Source organism: Anopheles gambiae, chromosome 2 (assembly GCF_943734735.2).
Source record: "Anopheles gambiae chromosome 2, idAnoGambNW_F1_1, whole genome shotgun sequence".
Classification (NCBI taxonomy): domain Eukaryota; kingdom Metazoa; phylum Arthropoda; class Insecta; order Diptera; family Culicidae; genus Anopheles; species Anopheles gambiae.
In genome coordinates this window covers 53911246-53934388 of record NC_064601.1, presented here as the reverse complement: position 1 = coordinate 53934388, position 23143 = coordinate 53911246, and the positions used below count along the sequence as shown (strand labels likewise).

At 39.5% G+C, this 23143-nt stretch overlaps 3 protein-coding genes and 5 non-coding genes across 8 annotated transcripts; 2 read left to right on the top strand and 6 right to left on the bottom strand.

Annotated features, from left to right (window-relative positions):
• Positions 1-28: 28 nt before the first annotated feature.
• On the bottom strand, positions 29-1334 carry LOC1269063 (hydroxysteroid dehydrogenase-like protein 2). The gene is made up of 4 exons (XM_307645.5): positions 1149-1334; positions 917-1080; positions 637-850; positions 29-557 (listed from the first exon to the last, which is right to left on the bottom strand). Exons 1-4 carry the CDS (start codon positions 1160-1162, stop codon positions 95-97), a joined length of 855 nt encoding a protein of 284 aa, XP_307645.5. The 5' UTR covers positions 1163-1334; the 3' UTR covers positions 29-94.
• A 116-nt stretch (positions 1335-1450) lies between these two features.
• Positions 1451-4049, bottom strand: LOC1269060 (hydroxysteroid dehydrogenase-like protein 2). The gene is made up of 4 exons (XM_307644.5): positions 3604-4049; positions 2980-3143; positions 2678-2891; positions 1451-2605 (listed from the first exon to the last, which is right to left on the bottom strand). Exons 1-4 carry the CDS (start codon positions 3615-3617, stop codon positions 1741-1743), a joined length of 1257 nt encoding a protein of 418 aa, XP_307644.2. The 5' UTR covers positions 3618-4049; the 3' UTR covers positions 1451-1740.
• A 703-nt stretch (positions 4050-4752) lies between these two features.
• Trnaw-cca (transfer RNA tryptophan (anticodon CCA)) lies at positions 4753-4824 on the top strand. The gene has a single exon. It is a non-coding gene; the product is annotated as a tRNA-Trp (tRNA).
• A 461-nt stretch (positions 4825-5285) lies between these two features.
• On the bottom strand, positions 5286-5358 carry Trnam-cau (transfer RNA methionine (anticodon CAU)). Its single transcript has one exon. It is a non-coding gene; the product is annotated as a tRNA-Met (tRNA).
• Positions 5359-7899: 2541 nt separating this feature from the next.
• On the bottom strand, positions 7900-19470 carry LOC1274534 (heart- and neural crest derivatives-expressed protein 1). Its single transcript, XM_061642387.1, has 6 exons — positions 19302-19470; positions 19070-19227; positions 13047-13487; positions 12622-12899; positions 12365-12517; positions 7900-8438 (listed from the first exon to the last, which is right to left on the bottom strand). Exons 2-6 carry the CDS (start codon positions 19206-19208, stop codon positions 8295-8297), a joined length of 1155 nt encoding a protein of 384 aa, XP_061498371.1. The 5' UTR covers positions 19209-19227; positions 19302-19470; the 3' UTR covers positions 7900-8294.
• Trnaw-cca (transfer RNA tryptophan (anticodon CCA)) lies at positions 10043-10114 on the top strand. Its single transcript has one exon. It is a non-coding gene; the product is annotated as a tRNA-Trp (tRNA).
• Trnam-cau (transfer RNA methionine (anticodon CAU)) lies at positions 11302-11374 on the bottom strand. The gene has a single exon. It is a non-coding gene; the product is annotated as a tRNA-Met (tRNA).
• On the bottom strand, positions 17566-17636 carry Trnag-gcc (transfer RNA glycine (anticodon GCC)). The gene has a single exon. It is a non-coding gene; the product is annotated as a tRNA-Gly (tRNA).
• Positions 19471-23143: the final 3673 nt, after the last annotated feature.

Below are 23143 nucleotides of genomic sequence, written 5' to 3'. Positions count from 1 at the left end.
ATGGAAAAATATTATATTCTTATTCAACTATAATGTCCATCACCCTTAATTTATTCTGCAGCCAAGGCTCTGGAATGCAATCCGAACAAATTGATTACAGCTTTGATTTTTTCTCGTTCACGAAGATGTCCGGGGTGAGAATTAGTGCGTTACCCGGCACACAAGCGTACTGTGCCATATCCGTAATACCTTCCGCGGCCAGCACCTCGTCGTCTATAAAAAAGTTTCCGGTACTAGATCCCGCCGATCGGCAAAGTATCGCATATGCAGCATCGGCCATTATTTCCGGTTTGCGAGAGAATGGATAGCCCTCCTGACCGTGGAGCATCTCAACAGCAGCGGTGTAAATGATCGTACGAGGCCACAACGCATTCACCGAAATGTTTGCACTTTCATACTCCCGCGCCATACCGAGCACGCACATGGACATCCCATATTTGGCCATGGTATAGGCGACATGATTGCTGAACCAATGTGGCTCCATGTTAAGCGGCGGAGAAATGTTCAGGATGTGAGCATGCTTGCTTTTCCTCAGATACGGCAAACACTCTTTCGATCTGGAAGAACGCTACTATTAGGAAGATTTCTGCGTTGCGGATTGATCGGACCCTGGTGCTTCTGGTTTCCCATACTTACACCAAGAAAGTACCCCTGGTGTTGATATTGTGCATCAGATCGTATCGCTTCATATCAGTCTCCTCGGTTGGAGTCAGCGATATGGCACTGGCATTGTTAACCACGATATCGATACCCCCGAACGTTTGGACCGCTTTTTGAACGGCAGCCCGAACGGCTTCCTCACTACGCACATCCACGACGCAAGGCAAGGCTTTTCCGCCTGCTGCTTCAACTGTAAACGCAACAGACAATTAAGCTCCTACTGGTAGCCAAGGAAAGGGTGTCATAGCAATCTTACTTTCGGCTGCCGCCGTGTAGATGGTTCCGGGTAGCTTCGGATGAGGTTCCGCCGTTTTGGCTGCCAGCACTATGTTGGCCCCATCACGAGCAGCTTTCAGTGCGATCGCTTTGCCAATGCCCCTGGATGCACCGGTAATGAATAGCGTGATTCCGGCGAGCTTCCTGATGAAAACACGACAGAAGTGAAACAACAGCGGAAAGTGAACGCTTTCAGAACGGAAAATACGTACCCTGTATTTTGCATTGTTTGTTCGTCGTTTCCCAAGCAGAATTCTTCGCACTTTGATTCGACCTGAACTTTGGCACCGCGCAACACCACCAACAAGCAAGTGACTGTTGCCCGGAGGAGTAAGTAATCAACGAATGACTTTGCGCAATGTTATCTGTACCGTGTTCATTCGGACGCGTTCGTCGACATTTCGAGGTAGTCGTATCGTGAAAGCCATATAAACACAAGATATGCAACCAAGATTGTAAAGGACTGGTAGATTATTTTCTTTCCAGAATGGCATCACACATGATGGTAGATGAGTTTATTATGAAAAAGTACTGTTAGAATATTTATTAGCCCTTTCGCCTTGGTTTGTTGTTATACTGGTTTTTTTTAGCTAGTTTCTTTTTTTGCAGAACCTCTACTGATAACGGCATATATTTTCGTAAAAATGCTCAAATGTGGTGCTCGTTTGGGCGGTTTGAGGTAGAGTGATGTTACTAAAAAAGTGAAACATTTATTAAACTTTTCCCTTACACTTAAAGAAAGAAAAGCCAAAATCAGCCAATTAAATAACTGCCTGCCACTCATCCACTGTTTCCACTGGTTCTTTACAGCTTGGACTTCAGTCCACCCATAAGCTTTTCGAGCTTCATCGCCTTCTGCAGATCACCGGAGATCTTCAGCTTGCCCGTCATAAATGCATTCGCCGGCTTCAGCTTGCCCGTGAACATGTCGAAAAAGTGCTTCGAATCCATCGTCAGCACGGCATCGGCCGTTGCCGGCGGGTTACCCTTGCCCACCTTGCCGGTGCCGTTCTTCAAATCGGCGAACCACGTGCCGGATTCCTCGCCCTTCACTTTGAACTCGTAGACGGCACCCGTCTTGCGAACAATCTCTTCACTCAGCAGACTTTCGATCTTCTGGAACAGTCCCTCAATCTTGCCACCGGCAGCGGCTTCGCCAGCAGGCTTCTTCAACGAAGCCGCATGGCTGCCTTCCGCCGCAAACTCTACCAGCTTCTCCGGCTCAACGTCGAGGAAAAAGTCCGGCATCAGTTTGTCCGCATTCTCCGGCACGCAAGCGTACTGCTTCAGATCCGTGATGCCCTCTGCCTGTAGCACCTCATCGTCGATGAGGAATTTGCCCGTCACGAGCCGGGGCTCTTTCGAGAGGATGGCGTACGCTGCATCGGCCATGATTTCGGGTTTGCGCGAGAACTGATCGCTTTCCTTACCCGTCAGCATCTCCATGGCTGCGGTGTGGATAGCCGTGCGGGGCCAGAGAGCGTTCACCGCAATGTTGGCACTCTCCAGCTCCTTCGCCATACCGAGCACACACATAGACATGCCGTACTTGGCCATCGTGTAGGCGACGTGATTGCTGAACCAGTGCGGGGCCATGTTTAGCGGTGGCGAAATGTTCAGGATGTGTGCATGGTTGCTCTTGCGAAGGTAGGGAATGCATTCTTTTGAGCTGGTTGGTAGGGAACAGGAAGATAGTACTATTATTATTACTTCACAGTGAAGCTATATGCTTTCCACTTACACCAGGAAGGTGCCACGAGTGTTGATCTGGTGCATTAGATCGTATCGCTTCATTTCGGTTTGTTCCGTGGGCGTTAGTGAGATTGCGCTGGCATTGTTGACTACAATATCGATTCCACCGAACTTGGCCACTGCGTTCTGTACAGCGGTACGCACGGCACCTTCATCGCGGACGTCTACCACACACGGCAGCGCCTTGCCTCCGGCGGCTTCAACTGGAAAATCGACGAAGAAAATGGTTATGCTACTGGTAAGATAAAATACTTAGAATGAGATAACGTTGCCACACGCACAATCACTTACTTTCCTTTGCTGCTGTGTAGATCGTGCCGGGCAGTTTTGGATGAGGATCGGCTGTCTTGGCCGCGACCACAACATTAGCCCCATCTTGAGCGGCTCGTAGAGCGATCGCCTTGCCAATACCGCGCGATGCTCCCGTGATGAAGAGCGTGCGTCCAGCTAGCTTTCTGTAACACAAGATAAGAAACATATGGATGTGATTTTTTCTTTCAATGCATGACACTAATATGTTTTGCACAATCATAATGACCGTAGACCGGTTTCATAAAGTGCGTAAATTTTCCTAAGATTGATCGCACACTCAATCAGGATGAGAACGATCATCTGTATATAGTGACGTGTCAGGCGTGAAGATCTTTTCCAAAAGGAAAAATACACTCTCAAATCTTCCCATTGGTCTTGCTTCATTATGAAGGACGCTCATTGCCCTTCATCGGAATCCTTCATTGTAATGAGTTTAATCTTTCGATGTGATGCTGACGGACGACCTTCGGACCCGGACGATATTACGTTATCTGTCGCCGGCACATCCGATAACGATAGAAGCACATGAAAACATACCGCTTTGCTAGAGACACCACCAACAATGTGGCGAAATACTAACCCATCCCGGAGCGATAAACTTACCCGGTATTAATCATTTTCTCCTTTCGAGTTACGTGTGGATGAGAAAGTGGCAGTTGTTTGCTGAATGTGTACGAATGGACGACTTTTCCGCTTCGGCTTCTCGTCGCGAAATAACAGCAAACGGTGTGTTGACGGAGTTCAACCCTACGCGAGCTAGTGAAGTTCACCGACACACGTCTTATGCTGGGCTGGGTTGATGTGTGCGGTACACTGCCGGACAGAGAAGGGTTTGCTTATGCGTAGCGTTGATTACTACATTCCCAACACACACGCACACACACTTGGTTGATTGTGATACATCCGTGCGGCGGGTGGAGAGCAGTGTCCAAAGTCCACCTTTTAGCAGACAGGGTGCGAAAATCGTGGAGAAAAGAGGAGCTTTTAATGTTCTGTCAGTTTGGTGTTTACAGCGGGAACACTGTGCTGCTATCCGTACATTTCCCGATGACGTTTAGCGTTATGAATATTCGTACATTTGTGTGCTTGAGCTTATTTATTGTTTGTTGAAATATTATTTTTATTTTTAAAATTATTAGAAAACTGTAGCTCGTACGTTACTACGAAAAAGGCCGTAAGTTTGTTTAGTATGATCGATGTTGCAGTTATACGGACTAGCTGTTGTAAGTAAAATTATGTGAAATAAAATGTGAATTGTTTGTGATACGCTTTGTTTTCTATGCTATGCTAAAACCGAATAAACCTAAAAGTTATCAGTTTTCTATGCTACCTAATCAGTAATCAGTTTTCTATGCTATGCTAAAACCTATACGCAACCGAATATAGTATGAACAACTTTGCGAATACTAATTGCACGGAACGTATGATCTGAGTGCTTCACTACGTCGTACTACACATTGCTCAAATTTGTGTTGCTAGTTTTTAATTTAGTTTGTTTTTTTGATAGGTAAGCCTTTATTATGTTAATTTTTAATGCCTTTTCTTGAATCGAGCTCAAACCTCGTTCCCTATTCATTGACATAGTATTTTACGATTGATGAATGATTTGTTCGAATATAGTTTTATAAAGCGAGATAAAAAAGTGCTGTCAGAGGAGAAGTGTAGAATAATTTTTGTAAAGTTAAAGGGAATGTATGGAACACAAATAAAACTATTAATTAAAATAATGCGTTGACGAGTGAGAAAGCATGGGACTCCGTGGCGCAACGGTAGCGCGTCTGACTCCAGATCAGAAGGTTGCGTGTTCAAATCACGTCGGGGTCATCTTTTTTCTCATTTTGACGAAAGCAGCACTCACTTTGGTGTACGCTTAAGTTCACTACAATTGTCGAACAAAAAACATTTGGAAATGGTGATTGGTGAGTGCATGCTTCCAAAAATGTGTTGCGTAGAAAAACAATGCTGGTTTACAGTTCCCTTAAGCAATCCCTCTAGTTGTTGCATTATGTTGATGAGGTAAACGTAAACGTAATATGCATAATTTTGAATGCTGAGATACAGTTGGATGTTTTATTTGTAATTTAAAATCGTAAACAACTGGGATTTATTAGTGCATGTGCATTTTGTGTTATTTGTTGTATTATCAACCTTCATTGAACTTCCATTGTTTTCGATGTACTGAGTTAGAGTGTATTAATTGGCTCGTATTCTTTTCTTTAAGATTGTTGAATGGTGAGGATGCTAAAAGTAATAAATAAAGTGGATGAAAAAATCAAAAAAGGATCTGCCCCGAGTGAGGATCGAACTCACGACCTTAAGATTATGAGACTTACGCGCTACCGACTGCGCTATCGAGGCTGTGTAGGAGAAGGGTTTCAAAAGCGTATAGTTTCAAAAGATCTGTATTCTCTTGTTGAAGAACTACGTCCACATCTGGTAAACAAAAAAAACGAGCCGGAAAATTCATCCCAATTACAGTAAGTAAACGAGTTGGATCTAGACATATGTTATATGCAGATGATTTTATAATTTTTCTCCCAACTCCTCATGAAAATAGCACTAATATTCCTCAGATTATCGGTTACTTTCTATCCTCAAGGTGTCATAGACACACTTTTTCAAAAACTATCGCTATAAATGCACCGATATTTGTTTTTGTTATATTATTTCTAATCCTAATTATTTGTCCTAATGAATGCCCTATGCCGCTGTATTGAATGAGGTACTCATCTTTGTCAAAATAAAAAGCACTTAGCTTGAAAAAATAGGACAACAATAAACAAAAGATAAACAATGAAACATGAACAACAAGTAATAGGCATGGAAAATATGATCAGAATAGCAAATCTAAAAATAAATAATCCTGAATTGGTCGCGAGAAAGTAATAGAATAGTAATATTCGATATTGGTCTTTTATGACAGCTCATTCTTTTTTTATACATTTTACGATCACCTTCACTCATTAACTTACAGTAGCAAGGCAAAGCCCGGCCCACGGGACAAATGTGGCCTGCCACAACATTCAATCCGGCCCGCGAAAGGATTTTACTGATTTTGAAAGATGGGAAGAAACAATTCGTACATAAATTACTGAAGATCATTTAGTGTACCACATTAAACCATCGTACTTTTTCAACTTTTAATTAAAGTACTATGGAATGACGGACCGTTCAGTATGTTCGAACTCGAGGTCAATATCCCCGTAACTTTTGCATGACAAAATATGCCATTTTCGGCTGTAGAAAAAAAAAAAACTAGGAAAGATAATTTCTTTACATTCACATCTGTTGAAAGGGAATTATTTCAGTTTACTTCCACAAATAAGTTAAAGACTTTGCGAATTGCCTTTCGTCAGTTATTAGGAATTTTCACCATGGTGGACGAATACATGCATGATTTAAGTTCTACCTTCGATTTTCATCAATTCATCCTAAGTTTTCGCTACAAAATTGTTAGAGTAAAGTTTTTGCATCACGTTGGTGCAGAAAAAAATCGATGGGACACAGGTGACGGATGTTGGACCAGTTTGCGGTGTTTCTACGGGGTGCCATTCTTTGATCGCGCACGCCTTTGATTTACTTTTTTGGCCATCATGGTTAGAGTTCGACTGATAGAGGTGTCAAATTTTATCTGCTAATTAATGGGATGCTCCTACTCAAAGTGCAATTAACGTTTTGTTAGTGCGGGTTAAGATAAACCCATGAAAAAACGACAATAAGGCTATCGAAATGAAGGTCGCAACCGAAATTTTATGATTTATATGTTTGTATATTAAAAAAAATAAGTAGGTATTATCAATTTTGAACCATACTTGGATGACACAATTATAAGAAAACAGCAATAATACCAATCGCATTGGTTGATATCATTAACCAATTATTTTGTTTCTAAAATCATATAATGCAATAATAAAATCACAATAATAGAAAAACCGCATTTTCCTGGCTCGCGGCTTTAGATCATTTACTAAATTTGGCCATTTGCCTCAAAAGCGGATTTTTAAAAAAAACTTTAAGGATTACTTCTTTTGGGTGTAAAGGAATTTAATTGGTGTTTTTAGGTAATGATGAATTTCACGACATATTCGAAAACACGACACACATACGAATAGCTCCACGATGTACTACGTACTTCAAAAATATGTCTTTTCCATCCAAATTATTTGCAGGAAAAAGTACAGAAGTCTTATTTATTTGATTTCGAGAATTATAGTTGGTTTAGTATTTATGTTTTGTTTGAGAATGTATGGGAAAGCAGCGCCTTAGATGCTTTTGGACAAAACTTCTGTAAATTTAGCAGATGGCTACCAGTGCGTCCCAATCGAATGCATCGCAATCCACCCCCAACACGCGATCGCCATTTATTGAACGGCTATCGGCCGATCGTGACAGTAGTGTGGCCGATGCGTGTTCTGTGATGGGACCGACGCACACACACAGACACACATATACGCGCATATGTTTTGTGTGCGGGGGTATCCACGATCGGCAATCAAAATATTTACCCTTCCCGCAAATGCCGGACACGGAATCCCCAACCCTCGGCCACCGGAGGAGTCTTTAGGGGGTTAATGTGGAAAAAAGATCTTCTTTTACTTGTTCCGCATAAACCCCAGTGCTTCTTTGGTCGTGTCGGTAGTGTAGAGAGAGAGAGGGCCATCTGGTTTTTTGTTCGAAGTTATCTCGAGCATTCGAGATTAAAATGTATCTAATATTAGCTTCTACAGCGGTGCATCCGGTGTGTTTGTAGAACGCAGGAGTATATTTCCTGGTCATTTCTTTCGTCTATAAACTCTTTTCGGTACATTTCGATGAATAGAGTATGTCTAAAGTTTACACCCTTAAGTAAAATAAAAATCATTCTTTCATTTACTGGTGAAGAAGGTAGAACAAACATAGTTTTATTTGCGTAGCGTAATTTCAGTTGAATATTTAATAAACCTAGAATGGCACAGCCTCCCGTATTTTGAACGCGTCGATCAGTCGAAAGCAGTGGAGAAACGATACGAAATAATAGCATCTGTACATGGTGCTACCATAGCCAAGTGGCAAAGCGGACGCGAGTGGTAGTGCCTGTTCTTTTTACTTTCTACAATGATTAGTGTATTTATGTCTTGTTTCCTTCCTACACTGAACGCAGTATCGCCAGCCTAAATGTGGGTATAGTTGGAATATTTTTTGTGCTCCTGTTTGTCTGATAATAGGCGCCAGTGCGTGCTAATTTGTCGTGATGCTTCGACGTCTATTCGGTTTCATCTTTGGCATCGTGGTTCCTCGCAACAGCGTACACATCTTTATTTGATCGTGGTTTTCGTTTCCAATGCCCAAACGTGCTGTGGCCATCCAGTGCGTCCTTTGATTTTGCGCCCTTCTGTTGTCACCGGTGGGCTCGGGTTGGTCGCTGTCGTAGAGGTGGCGGTTCCATTGGCGGTAAAGTTCTATGTAGAGCAACGAAAGAAGGATGGATAATGTAAGGATTGAATCGTTTTGTAGCACAATTAGTGTGATTGTCAACGAAAGTAAATATGCGGCATTTCAAAGTAAAGTGGTAAAGTGCTGAGCAACCACCGAGTCGTGTGGGGCACAGAACTAATCGATAAAGCAACTAGCAAGAGCTAATGGAAACCAGCTAGTGAGTGACACACTGTGAGCTGTGAAATATTTTTTCTCACGAACGAGTTTCCTATTGCTGGTGCCAGACCGCTGGCACGGTGCAAAGGTTGCCTTAAACCAAAACCAAGATCCATTTCCGTTTTTCGTGTTTCAATCACTATCGGGAAAATTACTTTCCACTTGAGATCGTAATGTCCCTTGGTTGGGTGTGTTAGCGTTTCGGCTTACGTACAATTAGCATGGCGCTATGTGAAGGAGGAAATCCTTTATGTTTTCTTATCTATTGAAAAAATTGAATAAATTAATCATTTCAATTTACACTAAAAGACCCGGGGCGGGGGATAACTTTTGATCGTGGAACGGGTGTCTCGTCATTCGAGAGTGATGTCACACGGTATTCATATCATGGAAGGGGAGAGATTAAGGGTAAAGTAATCGTAATTTGTTTTATGGAAACCTCAAGTGCAGTTTTATCGTTGTCAAGTGCCGACTCCAGCTAAAGAGAGCCGTGGGAAGACGGAAGGGTTTTGCCTGCAAGACGCCCCCAAGCGTACAGTTTTGACTGGTCTTCTTCCCGGGCACTTGAATTATGAAAGGAGTCTTTTAATGTATACGAAGTGTAATGTAGCGGCAAAAGCATACTATGGTTGACGTGTTGTGTGTGTGGTGGTTGGGCGGGTTGTTTCCAAGCGCTGAGTGATTGTTGGCGTTGCCTTTCCCTGGACACTTGAAGTTTACTTCCGTCAGGAAGTGCATTTTTATCTTTTGAAGATGGGTTTGTTAGTGATATGATTCGGAAGGAAGCATTTCGGAGGAAAGCATGTGAATGCAGTGAGTTATTTATAGAAGTTATTATGCACTTTAAAATGGTTTTCCAGTTCTATTCGAGCAGATACTTTTCGTTTGATTCTGGAGGGACGGGAGATAAATAATTACGATAGGTAATTTATTCCATGTTGCTACCCATACTGGCACTGATTTTTTATTGCAGTAAAAAAACTAAGACATTGTTGAAAATAGCCAGGATTTTAGTAACCGCCAATTATAAACGAATGTGACAAATTATCGAGCGCATTCCCAACCTTTTTTTATGAGTCGCCAAGCAAAGTGCATCGGAATGTGAATAATGTTTGTGAAGTAGAAAATGAGGATAAAAAGGGGCGTCGTCGTGTCGCGCGACTGGTGTTAGTAGGATTGATACTGATTGATTAGTAGAAAGGTTCAAATATTTGACACCTCTTTTTCATCAGTTTTGTGTGGGTCCTAGAAAAAAGACAGTGAAAGCAGGAGAAGAGCATGCGCAAAACGAAAAAAAAATGCTCAAACATAGAAAAGGGGCGTTTCTTGCAAGATTGTCAGAAAAGTCTGCATGCAATATAGAAACAGCGCTTGGGCTACATATAGGTATTTGGAGTGAAGGAGAGAAGAAGACTCCGTGGCGCAACGGTAGCGCGTCTGACTCCAGATCAGAAGGTTGCGTGTTCAAATCACGTCGGGGTCAAAAAAATGTGTAGAAGGGGATTCTATTTTGGAATAATTTTATTATGGTATGATGCAAATTTTCTGAAATGTTCTCAAAATGCAATACAAACTTGTTGTAACATTATCACATCAACATATTATTTAAACATTGAAATAGTGATTTCTACTTTTTTTTGTATACAACATTCAACATATCAAAGAATCAATCAAAGCAAATCAATAGAGTATTTATATTAGATTTCTGTTTGTACTGTTCCTCATTTCTTCAAGAAATAATTGTTTGTAGTTCTTTGGATACTTAGTTGCTTTTTGATGTATTGACATTTTTTTCCATTGCTCTGTGTTTAGATTTAAATATCACAGAATGCAATATGTTTTTTTATTATATCACAAAAAGTAAGCAATACACCTACTAAATAACAGTACTTAAATACACTATTTGGACAGTCGTTTTTCGCCTTTTGCGGAAAATCTGGATTTTTTGTTTTTATATTATTTACCTGATAAAAAAAAGAATTTTCTAAATTTTAGGACCAAATGACTTATTACAGAAAAAAAAAATTAGAGTCATACCATAACTATAAAGGACTTAGAAAAATAGGTTTTTTGTAATAACTAATGCATTTCAAAATCTATTAAAAAAAGTTAAAATTTTAAAATATTAAATATATTGTATGAAAGTTTTACAGAAATACATTTTGAACGTTTTTTTGTGTTTTTATATATTTTTTTTAGGTTTTATCAGTTTTATCAGGATCAACAAATATTTTTAAACAAAAACCAAACATTTTTTCTTGTAATGATTGTTTTGAAAATACAAACGAAAGTATTTTGAGAGCCTTATCAATTTAGTAAACAACGGCTCAAAATTGAACCGATCAAATAAAAGCGTCACAAAAAACCTCAACAACGATTTTTAGCAGAATCACATTTTTTGCTATTGTTACATCATAGTTAAGTTAATCATAACCTGATTTTTTTTCCTCCCACCACCCACTTCACCATCAATGTTCTTTTAGACCGCTACAAAGGCGCCCGTAAATGTTTTGGTTATTTGTTTATTATCTCGATATGGATATTTATATTTGTAATTTCCTTACGTTGTTTCAACAACAATTCTGGGCAAAAGAATCTAACGTAGCCGCAAGCACACGTCATTAATTACGGAAGCACAATAGTAGAGAATGAAAAAAAGCAAAAGGAATCTGCCCCGAGTGAGGATCGAACTCACGACCTTAAGATTATGAGACTTACGCGCTACCGACTGCGCTATCGAGGCTTGTTGCAGAAGGAGGGTTAATTCGGGTTCAGTCCGTGACCCACCTCCCTTTCAATAACGCCGAGGCCAAGCATTTATGTAGCAAAAATGCTTTGTTTGCTCTTGAGTTGTCTAGTGATTTTCCCACACACTTCCTTTATGGCAAAAACTCCTTCACAGCCTACTGTAATTGGTATTGGTTGCTCTGTAATGGAGTTAATATGTTGCACAATTGTAGAGTCAAGTGTTAGCTCTACCACCAATGTTTCCCATCATCACTAGTACGCACGTGTACGCACTGCAGCATCCTTGGGCGGGATTGTATGCTGCAAACTAGGGTTTAGGAAAAGGAATATCATCGTTGGAAAAGGGGAAAACCGGGATATGGCTCTCGCAGATCCCTTTTTCGTTACACTCCTCGAGCAATAGAGACGCAAGTCTATTATGAGACTGTATGCTTACGAGAGTTGAGGTTACGATTAACAATTAACGAGCGCAGAAACATTTCGGTGGGTAGAGTTATAATGTTCAGGGGAGGAAGGTATGCAATGCTTCGGTGGTAACGATAACTCAATTATTCGCTATTAGAGGGCCACTTTGCGGTATTAAATTGTATCTCTGGGAGGTAATGAAATATTGGATTTTTTCACACCCTTCAATTGTATATAGCTAAGCCAAACAAAACTCACACCGTGCGTGGCGTGAAAACCAGACGACACAACTTTGTCCGGATTTGGCTGGTTGCAAAATGCGTAATTCACTGCATGGTGGGCAAAGTGGGAACAATATCCTGGGACATACCGGACGATTGGAGGGAATGTAACAAAAAGTAAAAACCAGACCCACTCAATAAAGATAATGATTCGATTTAGAAAATTTTCCTAACACTATGCGGGGTTTCTCCTCTTTCGCTAGCACTCGTTTATGGGTCTTTCGTCATCTGATCGTACGGTTCTCGGCCGACATTAATGCTGTGGCTTGCTTGTGGCGTCAAATGGTTTCACTACTTACTTGCATTAGTGACTTCTGGGCACGGCGCTCGGCATTAATTTTGCGGGAGGAGGGAACCAGCTCTGCGCGGAAGTCACACGACGGGTCCTGGTTTCCGTTCACGACTGCCAGCAGATGGGCGATGTAAGAAATGGCCAGTCGGAGTGTTTTAATCTGAAAAGCAGCACAACAAAATTGTATAAAAATTGCTTTCGTCGGGCTTACGTCGCCAAAGATCGGAAAAGATATTTGGTCGATAGTTAAAGGTTCAGTCCTACCTTGGAAAGTTTTGTATCATTGGGAACGTTTGGAATACGATCCCGCAGCGAGGTGTAAGCCGAGTTAATGCTCTGTGTTCTACGCCGCTCTTTCTTGTTGGCCGTATTACGTCGCTTAACCACGCGCACTACCGGTACACCGTTGCCAGATAGTACTCCGGAAGAGGACGGTGCCATGTGCAGATGTGACTGTTGTTCATTTCCTGCAGTGCCGGAAACGGGGTCAACCGATCCACCAGTTGCACCACCATAGTATCCTTCGTCTGGGACGTACATTGCTGGAGAGAAGACACGAAGAGAAACTTTTACTTCATTGTGGTGTTGCAAATTGGAGCAAAGAGACAGAAAGAAAGATGCACAGACATTTTGCACCATCTTGCCACTTTGGGTTGGCTAAATTGTCGTACTGCGGTTTATTCACCTACCGGCGTTACTCTTTTCATAAACAATCGACGAACAGTACATGGACGAAGGTATTTGTTGATGGTGGTGCTGTTCGTGCGATTGATGACGATGGGAGTGATGGTAACCACCCGTGGGGTGAGTATGGCCAGCTCCACCGTATGGTGACGAAGATGCCGACACGGATGAGGACGTAGAAGAAGCCGAGGACAGCGACGATGTCGACAAGGACGATTGGTCGGGCAGTTGGTGGTGGTGGTGGGATGAGAGGTTGCGAACAGTACCCACCGCGATCGAACCGTTTCCACTGGCACCATTGATCACCGATGAAGGTGAGTATCGATCTCGATTCAGCTCTGGGTGAGATTCGCTTGAACTACACGGCGAGCCCCAGTATCCTTCCTCTTCCATCATGATCACACCACCTCCTCCGGCTCCTCCACTGGTCACCTGAGCTCCTGTCACTTTGGGAATAGATGTAAACAAAAATAACGGTGAGTTTACGGCACTGTGCAGAAGAAGCGACAAAGAAAACTTCTTGCCACCCACGTGAGTCGGGCCATGGACTTGATCGTCCATCGGGAGGGAGGTAGCAAGAGGCTACGCATACATACGTACAAACCCCTGAATATACCATTTTCCAGTAGTAAATGATTCAACAATAATAAACAAAGTACGTATCGAAGGTAATTCCATTGCCGAAAAAACCAGCTTACGTACGACGTATCACCACCATTTACTGTGACCTCATGGCGCACGATCGCTGCAGCAGGAAAATATAAAACTGTACCGGCGGATGAGGTTTGAACATACGGAGGAGAACTACTCGTGTATCGTATCTTAATGATTTGTTTATCGAAGAAAAAGTGATACAGTTGCGGTACGGATCGGTGGTTCAGTACACGTAGAAAAGGGACTTTTGTGAAACCAACCCTAGACTTTACGCTCGCGATCGAGTAGCAGTGAAGAAGAAGAGATTATGTTTTTTTAGAAACTACTTGAGAAAAAAGAGAAAACGGTAAAGGACGGAAAACCGATATCCATCCCGGTGTGCCGACTGGAGATCATTTCGAGAGGGAAACCTAGGCTGGTACGACGTTCGGGGTCAAGTCCATAAATCCAGTAGTCGGTGTTTATATTTGCAGGAACTGTGCGTCTTCGCTGCAGCACGAACACGCGCCCGTTGAAAAAACGGGGAAAAATAAAGACTATTTACATCTCGGCAAAGAAAGGCGCAAGAGAAAGTGTAAAATTGCACGCGTGAATGGAGAAAGGATTGATCCTTGGGTGAATGACAAGTGAATGTCTCCGGTTTCCGGTGAACGTGGAAATCAGTGAGCTCTGGACGCGATGCTATTCGATATCCTTTCGGAATGAATGCACCGAAAACCTTCTGCTCGATGTCATCGGCGTGAAAGTGTGCTTAACACATCATTTGACTGGTGCATTTTGTGTCTGGCATGTTTTGTAAATTGTTGTTTATTTTACACAATCTCTTCCCGGTCGATTAGGCCCGGGAGTATGATTAACGAGACAAAAGTTCCTTTTTGACTAATTTCTGATGCCAGGATATTAGCACTTGAGAAACTTTGCTGCTTGATTATGGGATAGTGGCTTGGAAAGCCGGAAGTATCCGTTTGCAGTTTGTACCTTAATAAGCATAGAATGGAAATTGAACAGTTCAGTTCAGGCATACAATTTATGTTTGAATCGCTGAAGATACAGTATACCGTATTTAAGGGTGTATAATGACCCCCTGTTAGGTCGAAAATGACCAAAATCAGATTAAGGGGGTCGTTAAACATAGGTAGTAACTTTTCGTTTACACCTGAGACATAACATTTAATTACCAACAAAGATAATCTGCACAGCATGGGCATCTACCAAGATAATAGATAAGAAAAAGCAAAGATTGATGCCAGGAAGGCCAGGAAGCCCTACTGGTTCTTTGAATTGACTATTGAACTTCATAAAAAAGAACCACTTAAGCTTGAGGTCAAAAACTAAAGCTCAGAAAATCCCCAATTCATCCTTAGGTAAACTGATAATTTTCTATTCGCTTGTACTAGAAGCACGAACAAAATAATTTGTAACATGGACCAAGTTGTTTTTGAATTTTGTAAAATTTTAAGTAAAAAACCAAAAATATGAAACAGTTTATCAGAGGTGTCGTTATAAGCGCTAAAATAGGTTAATTAGATATACCATTTCGGTCTTAGTGCTAGATTTGACCTTGTAATAATGCCTTTGACGTCATTTAAATGTTTCATGTATGACTCATCGGGATTTAACCTAGCCCAGATACACGAATAACACGGATAATGGATCCAATAATGTTTTTCTTGTTCACAATTTCGTGAAGTTAACAAAATTATTATGTTTTGGTAGATCCTAGTTAGTTTTAATGAACCTCTTATTTGTTGAACTGATCTGAATGAATATATCTGAAATTTACCATTAGTTTGAGTGTGTTTTGTTATGACATTGTGCTCTGATAACGGGTTATTTTTGTTTTCGAATATCCTCATAAGCACACAATTTCCACTTTTATATTGAACTGCAATTGATCAAGAGCAAGTATAAAAGGTACACTGATAAACGGCGTTCCACTATATTTTCTATTCAAGGAAGATGTTATATTCTATTTTGCCTTGAAAATTATTAAAATTTCACATAATTTGTTACATTTCGATAGTTTAACGCTTTTCTAACAGTTTCATTGTGTTGGTACCGTAAATTAGCTGCCCTATGACATAAATATAAGGTATCATCCATTTAAAAAAAAAATCATAAGAGAGTAAATTTATAATGTTATTGACATGTTGTAAGGCCTTGCAAATACTAACATGTCTTCAAAATTAGTTGCAAACAAAATCATAAGCAAAATGAAACCACAAAAAACAAAGTCGTATTACTGCAAAAACGAACAAAGTTATTAAAATTAAAGCGGTAATACTAGTATTTAACGGTTTATGACAGGTCGTGCTTTACTTACGTTTAAACCTAATCTTAAATATTACGTACGATTATATTATTATTGTATTATTTATTATCATTTACATCTATGAAATAATGTACCATCCCAGTAATAATGTTAACATCCCAGCAGTGATTTATACTACATGCTCATAATCTTAATCTTGAAAATTTGCTCAAATGCATTTTCACCGTCCTATAAATATGATTGCAATTCTAAAAACTCACAATTCAAATGCCTACAATTAAAATGAACTTTGTTCTTTATTATCCCTTCCAAAATAATACTATTAGAAGAAGTAATATGGCCTATACTTCTTCCTATACAAGCTGATAATTACCAAATATTATGTAACTTCTAAAGTTGGCAAAAATGCATCTTAGATTTTTGCTTTATAATAAGTCATTCTAGAGTGTGTAGTACTAGGGAAAACATGAATATACTAAACTCTATGATTAACTAATTAACCTTTCTAAAACACTATTAACTTTCAAAATCAAAGCAGTTCGTTTTGAAATATTGTTGTTTGAATGATGCTCCTTTGATTTGCCTAAATATGATGGATTTGTAACATTTTTGAAGTTTGGTATTTTTTCCTTGTAATCCACGGGGTTTAGAAGTCTCATTTTTGGCTGTCATAATGTAATAGTATTTACTTTAAATTAAAAATATTACCGGCATTAAAACCTAAAAATAATAAAAATGATGTTCATCCCGGTCTACACAGAAAACTTTTTTTACTGAACTTCAGTAAAATTTTACTGAATTTTTTTTAACTGAAGTTTCAGTAATCCTTTCAGTAAAAAGAATGTTTACTGAATCATTCAGTAATGTCCGGTGCTCACCAAAATGACAGCTCGTTTACTGAAATCCCAGTAAAGTCATTCTCATATTACTGATTTTTCAGTAGTTGGTAGCGATTAAAAAATGATGAAATATTTATTTTAAATTGAGTTTTTATTGATGCGCTGAGATTCCCAGTTCCTCAATTCATGTTCATACATGTTTTGTGTTGTTTTATACAGTTTTTATACTGTATTTTGCCGCCGCAAGTGTAGATGGTTCAGTAAGCGCTCACAGACACCACGCAATTTCAGCAAGCACAGTGAATTGTAGCAAACATTTTACAAACCAACACGGCTGCCAATTGTTCTAAATTAATCCCGTAATCCGAAATATCACCTGAAATTTCACAAGGGTGCCTGTAAGCGCCTACAAAATCAACTTTTTGCACATCACGAGCAAGTGGCTACCGCATTGTTTTGTTTTGATGATCTGACTGACAGTTCGATTTGACAGAATGATTTGCTGCATTTTCAGTAATTTGTTTTACTGATATCCAGTGAAACGACTAATTTGACACTTATTTTACTGATTTTCAGTAAAATGTGTATTACTGAAATGCATTCAGTAAATTGTTTTGCTGAAAGTCAGTAAAAACATGACATTCATACTGAAAATCAGTAAAATATTCTATTACTGAACCGTTTCAGTAAAAAACTTTACTGAAGCAGGATGAGAAAATTTGCTGTGTACCCTGTCAATGGTTCAAGAAAAAAGTCATTTGCATTGGCCGGGAATCGAACCCGGGCCGCCCGCGTGGCAGGCGAGCATTCTACCACTGAACCACCGATGCTTCGTGCGAGGAGGGCACAATGCTAGCTTCATAAACCTCGTTGTCGTTTTCTTAAGCTTTACAAATGTGACTATACTATCATTATTGATAGTTTCGTACCCTTGCAATATAGTACTGAGTATTCAAATAATATTCCAATTAACTTAGAAATTACGAACCTGCTCTTCTCTGTTGAAGTTGCATAACAGTCAATTGGTGATTACAAAACATTATTAACACACGCTTGTACTGTACTGGCTTCTCTATCTAAACTGTGGCAGGCACGTGGTAAATCTCATCATAAACACTGCGCCATCATTCACACGTCCTAAAAATGCTTCTCAAAATTACCAAACGATTAGTCAGTGCGGCGGGCAATAATTATCGAATCTTGTTCGTGTCACATGCGTGCGTGTGAAATTGTTCAAAGGTAAACAGTGAATTGACGGCTTATTGATGGAGCGTCGGATTCGGTTACCTTTAGAAGTAATCAAACTGATATCGTTAAACTAGCACTCTAAATGTACAAAAAATACACACAAACTTTACAGGAGCGAGAGGAAAATTGGATATCGGGATTTTGTAAGTAAACTGTGAAAGATATGGTTTCGAAAAGAGATGTTTGTATTGTGCAGGGAATCATGCCTTCTTTTTTTCATTTTTTCAATCGAATAGAGTGTCGGTAGCTTGAGCAAAGAAGGTTGGAAAGACCTTGGCTTATCGGACGTCGCTCGGTTTATGATGGTAATTGAGCTAATTTTAGAGTAATAGGTACTAGTCGTTGCCCATAAGGTGTGTTGTTGTTGGAAGTTTGATTTGTTGTTGTTTATTTCCAGTTTCGTTTATTTCATTTTGTTTGTGTCTACAAGACCCATTTTTCAGTAGTAAATTAACCTTTTCGAGGTGTTTGAGAATGTTCATGTCTGAGAAATATAATTTTATAAATTGTAGGGAATTGTTCAAACCAGTGTAGAAGCTATATGAAATTTAGCAAAACACATGTTTGAACGAGCACTAGTTCTGTAGAAGAGATTGTGTGCCTTTTGTAACAATTATAAATTATAACAAGTATGAAATCCATGTTAAAGTTGTTAGCATACCGCGGATATCAGCAACAACAAATTAGTTTGCAACTAATATAGAATATTAAGCAATAAATACGAATGAAAGGAATGATTTCGGTTTCCTTCAAGTACCGTCTTCCCATTAGTGGTAAGTTCCCGCTCATTTTTTATTTATAATACCTGGATAAATACTTTTGTGGTATTACACAAAACTGAACTGCTGTAGAGGAACCAAGAACCATGCATTGATCTCTTATGACAGTCTCAACAACTAAAGCTTACGTTAAACAAGCGTCTAGCTCCTGAACTCTGCTGAACTTGCTTATTAGATATTTAGCGACAAGTACAAACAACATTTTAAAAAGCACACAAAATCTTCTTTTTACTAACCTGTATTTTGGGAATCTGCTGGATAGAGCTGCGTATAGTAAGTTCCGCCAGATTCATAATACGGATCTGGATCGCAAACTCTGTGACACAGATCGCCATCTGACGATGCAGTTTCATAACTGGACATTTTGTTATACATTTAAATAAACACGCACGATCTGCACAGAATGTACAAGAATATGCAATTATTTTTCAATAGAATTGAGCTGATTTTTGCTGGTAAAATATATACTTTGTCACGTTGACAAACTTTTCAGTATAAATTTTCACTTTCTTTTCTTTGTTGCAGTGACAATTAAATAAAGCCACCGTTTACACTGCGTAAAGGGGAGTTTCATAAACACTCGTTTGTTGGTGTAAAGATCCTTTCCGGCCCGTTTATGTTTCACACGCGCGCACGGTTCAAATTCTAGTTGACGACTAACTTCCATCCGAACTGATGCATCAACGTTCTGTAATTTTCCTCGAGCTTTGCGCTCATGCAGCTCTCTGATTGGTTGAATATATCAACTCTTCTGTGCGGTGGAAAACTAGGGATGCTGTCGAGTTTTCACCGCTGCTTTGTCTGTTCAACTTGCGGCTCTTTCTCAGGCACATCATGCACAAGGATGGGACAGGTTTTGTTATTTACCTCAAGTTGTACTGCTGCCTGGAAGTGATCTGTTTATTTTTGCGTTTTATCGTAGCCCAACTAGAGACAGAAAATATTTTCCTTTGTTCGCTTGAATTTGCGCAACCAAGAGTGTTGTGTGCTGCTGTAGCCACGCCCCTTTGTTGCGGAATGAAGGCGACAGTGCAGAACAACGGGTGATTGTGTGATGCATTTTCCATGTGAAAACGTCACATTTTCAAATATACTTTTTTATCTCCCTTACTCTCACGATCTTCCTCTCGTGTTGGAGTGCATTTTCCGCAAATCGTCATCTACTACATACTGTTTGCGTTGGTACGCGTTAATCGGTCAGGATTTTATTTCATCTCGGCGCTAAAACAACCGCATGGAATTGCAATGTGTTGTGTATGTAGGTGGGTGTTTTAATTACCTAAACACTTTTCTGAAATGTGATGCGGTTAAATAATTAGGAGATGGTATTGGTATAGCCGTTCCTTTTCTTTTGTTTTTTTTTACTTCTTTTTGTTCTTTTACTTAGTATTTTTAATACCCTTTTGAGCCATCTCCGTGTCCGTCCATGACGCTGTCAGAGTTGACGTGATATGGTACAATACAAACTTATTGGAGAAATGTAAACGAAACCATTGATGATTGTTAAAGTGAAAAAAACTAAAGCAACATTAAACTGAATTATAAGTTCTGAAAATTGTATATAATACGTAACAATGCTTTCATCTTATATTTAAATAAACATAGTGTTCAATTCCTTCCAAAGTTTGCTTGTATGAGGTCATCGTATTTCGTGTTGCAGGGATTGCAATTGCCTTGAAAGAAGAACATCAAAAAAGGAATACGCCTAAGACTATGGAAATAAAGGGAAGGGATCCGATGTGGGAAGAAGCGTTTTCAAGCATCACCGTTACCGCAAAACAACTTGACAAACAACTTGACATCAGCAGCACTTGAGATGAAACTAGTAGAAGGAAAATTCATCCCATGAAAGGATCAAAGAAAATCATTCGGAAAGTAACAAAAACACGTCCAAATACATTTGTTCTAATTTTTTTTGTCGTTTTTGGGTTATGTTGGGAATTTTTCAACCCGCCTGATTTAGTTTAGTTCTTATTTATAGTTAGTCCTTTTTGCTTTAATATAAAAATAATTTGATACTTCTGTCTTATTGAGTTTTGTTGTTGAATAAAGTGAAAATATAACCCTTTACAAAATAAGGTTTTCCCTTTAAAAAAATGCATATCTTTCTGATCCTATAAAGAAAGAAGACTTTGAAAGTTGAACCACTTCAGGATCTTGTCGCCGGGAAAATAGGAAAGGCGACCACACAAACACCAAGCGAAAGTCGTAAATTAGTTTGAAGTTCCAAGCTATTCAACGACTCGGTGACGTTTTATGGCATTAAACTCGCAGCACGATGGATGTGTTGCGTTTGTTGGGTTTTGGTGTAACACGGTTCATCTTTTTGTTGTTCTTGCGGGACAGTTAGCGCCATGGTTAGGGGATAAGCTTTCTACTACGTACAATGCATGGCTGTTGGTTTACCAAAGTCTACAATTGTTTCCATATGTTGTTTCGATCATCGGCAATGATTTACAAAGTGTCAAAACATTGGTCACTGGAATAAAACTGTTCTTGTGTAAGGATACAGGACGGTAAACGTAGCGGATGATGTGTGTTTTGCTATGAAGTGTTTTTATCCTTTTGCGTCGCCTTAGCTCTATTATTTGGTTTAATGAATAGGAAAGCGTCGATGTTGTCAGTGTAGATCAGGGCTCTCAAAACTTTTCAGTTCGCAGGCCGCATTGCTTCACAATCAACGTTGTTGAGGGCCATTTTGACGCTACCTTTAGAATGAGTGGAAGTTCAAATCTCGTTTTAATAAGAAAATACTTACAAAATATATCAAATTTCTGTACCTTTCTTTTATTGAATCTTGATTTTCGTCTTTCAGAAGTAAAAAATAAATAATTTTGATTAATTAGTCACAAAAGACAGCTATTTAATTTAACCTTTACCCAGTCATCGCAGGCCGCATTAAAGGCTCTTGAGGTCGCGGCCTCAAGCGGCCCGCAGGTCGTAGTTTGGAGACTCCTGGTGTAGATTGTCCTGTTAGTGAAATGAATATTGGTTACGTGATTGCGTAATCTGCACTTTTTTATGCTGATCTTTTTTGTCCCAAAACTAAATTATCTCGCTGCTGCCCAATTCCTACCAAAGGAAGTACTTGTTACACGCCGGTTTCGAAAACAACTCATGCTTTACTTAAAAAAACGTTTTAAAATAATTTAAAAAAACCCTACATTACTAAACTTTGTTGCAATTTTTTTTTCTTTATTTTTATAGAGACTTTGAGCCAATTGGCCTCATTCGTCTCTTTACTTTGTTACAATGGTAATACATTAATGCTAAGCTAAAATTTGTAGGCGAAAGAGTTCCGTTGGAGCCAAAGCCTCTATAAACAATTCTAAGCTAAAATCCAGTCTGACCACGGCTCGTACGCAGCCATTGGTTGAAGTATTGGCTAAACACACAGGAGTGTTATACTGTTCTTTAGCTGTTATACGTCTTCACGTATGTATACACAGTAGTGTAAGTTAAACGTATGAAATGAAATGTAATAAATGAAATTTAAATGGTGTTTGTAATATAAAATCTAAATTTTCCGAGGAAGTATTAGGTTTAAATGCACAGTTGACAGTATATAACAAGTATAAAATAAACGATTTCAAAGTAATTTGATCAATTAAAATTAGTTAGTTTTGAATAGCGCGCTACTAGAACAAAATACGTAGCCAATCTTTGTTGATACAATTAGGAGCCAATGTGAATGAAATCTCGTTTTTTTAAGTATGATAAAATTTTAAAACGAAACAAATGCTTGCAAATTTATCGTTGTTTTACTTAACCTGAGCCATGACAGGCTACAGATTAATTCGAAACTTAATGAGATAATTTATGAGATTAATGAGTTAAGATAATTTGAAAATGGCATTTAGTTGAAAACAAAACAATGGCACAAACTTAAGTAAGTAATCGTCATAATTTTAACTTTATGTGTACTCCTAATCCCGTTGTGCCCAATCATATGTTTTTCGCGCTACGCATCTGCGCGCTCTCCGCACGGGTGTGTATGTCAGTTTGGTGTCCCCGGCTGCTTGCGTGTTTGTGTGATGTTATTGCGTTAGTTGTATCCGTTGGAGATTCTGATATGATGTGGGGAGACAAAGCGGCGGCCGCACTTTGTTCAACAAGGCGATGTGTGCGTGTTGCCACCGCTAGAAGGTGGATAGTGGAATAGATCTCTCACATGGTTAGAATCAGTATTCGCTGTGTAAAAATGGTAACGGTAGAGGTTATTTTCAAAGGAGCAGCGTTTATCATCTAGGCACTTGTTTAGCTAGATGCGATTATAAATGTATTTCAGGGAAATGTTTTTCCACCATTTC

Excerpts from the sequence above, each read along its gene's own strand:
- LOC1269063 (XM_307645.5), bottom strand. Across the intron at positions 851-916 it reads CTACACGGCGGCAGCCGAAA|TTGAAGCAGCAGGCGGAAAA; the intron begins GTAAGATTGCTA and ends TTGCGTTTACAG. Across the intron at positions 558-636 it reads ACCAGGGGTACTTTCTTGGT|ATCGAAAGAGTGTTTGCCGT; the intron begins GTAAGTATGGGA and ends GCGTTCTTCCAG.
- LOC1269060 (XM_307644.5), bottom strand. Across the intron at positions 2,892-2,979 it reads CTACACAGCAGCAAAGGAAA|TTGAAGCCGCCGGAGGCAAG; the intron begins GTAAGTGATTGT and ends TCGATTTTCCAG. Across the intron at positions 2,606-2,677 it reads ACTCGTGGCACCTTCCTGGT|CTCAAAAGAATGCATTCCCT; the intron begins GTAAGTGGAAAG and ends CCTACCAACCAG.
- LOC1274534 (XM_061642387.1), bottom strand. The coding sequence starts at position 19,208 with ATGTATAACAAAATGTCCAGTTATGAAACTGCATCGTCAGATGGCGAT. Across the intron at positions 13,488-19,069 it reads AGCAGATTCCCAAAATACAG|TGACAGGAGCTCAGGTGACC; the intron begins GTTAGTAAAAAG and ends CTATTCCCAAAG. Across the intron at positions 12,518-12,621 it reads ATGATACAAAACTTTCCAAG|ATTAAAACACTCCGACTGGC; the intron begins GTAGGACTGAAC and ends GCTGCTTTTCAG.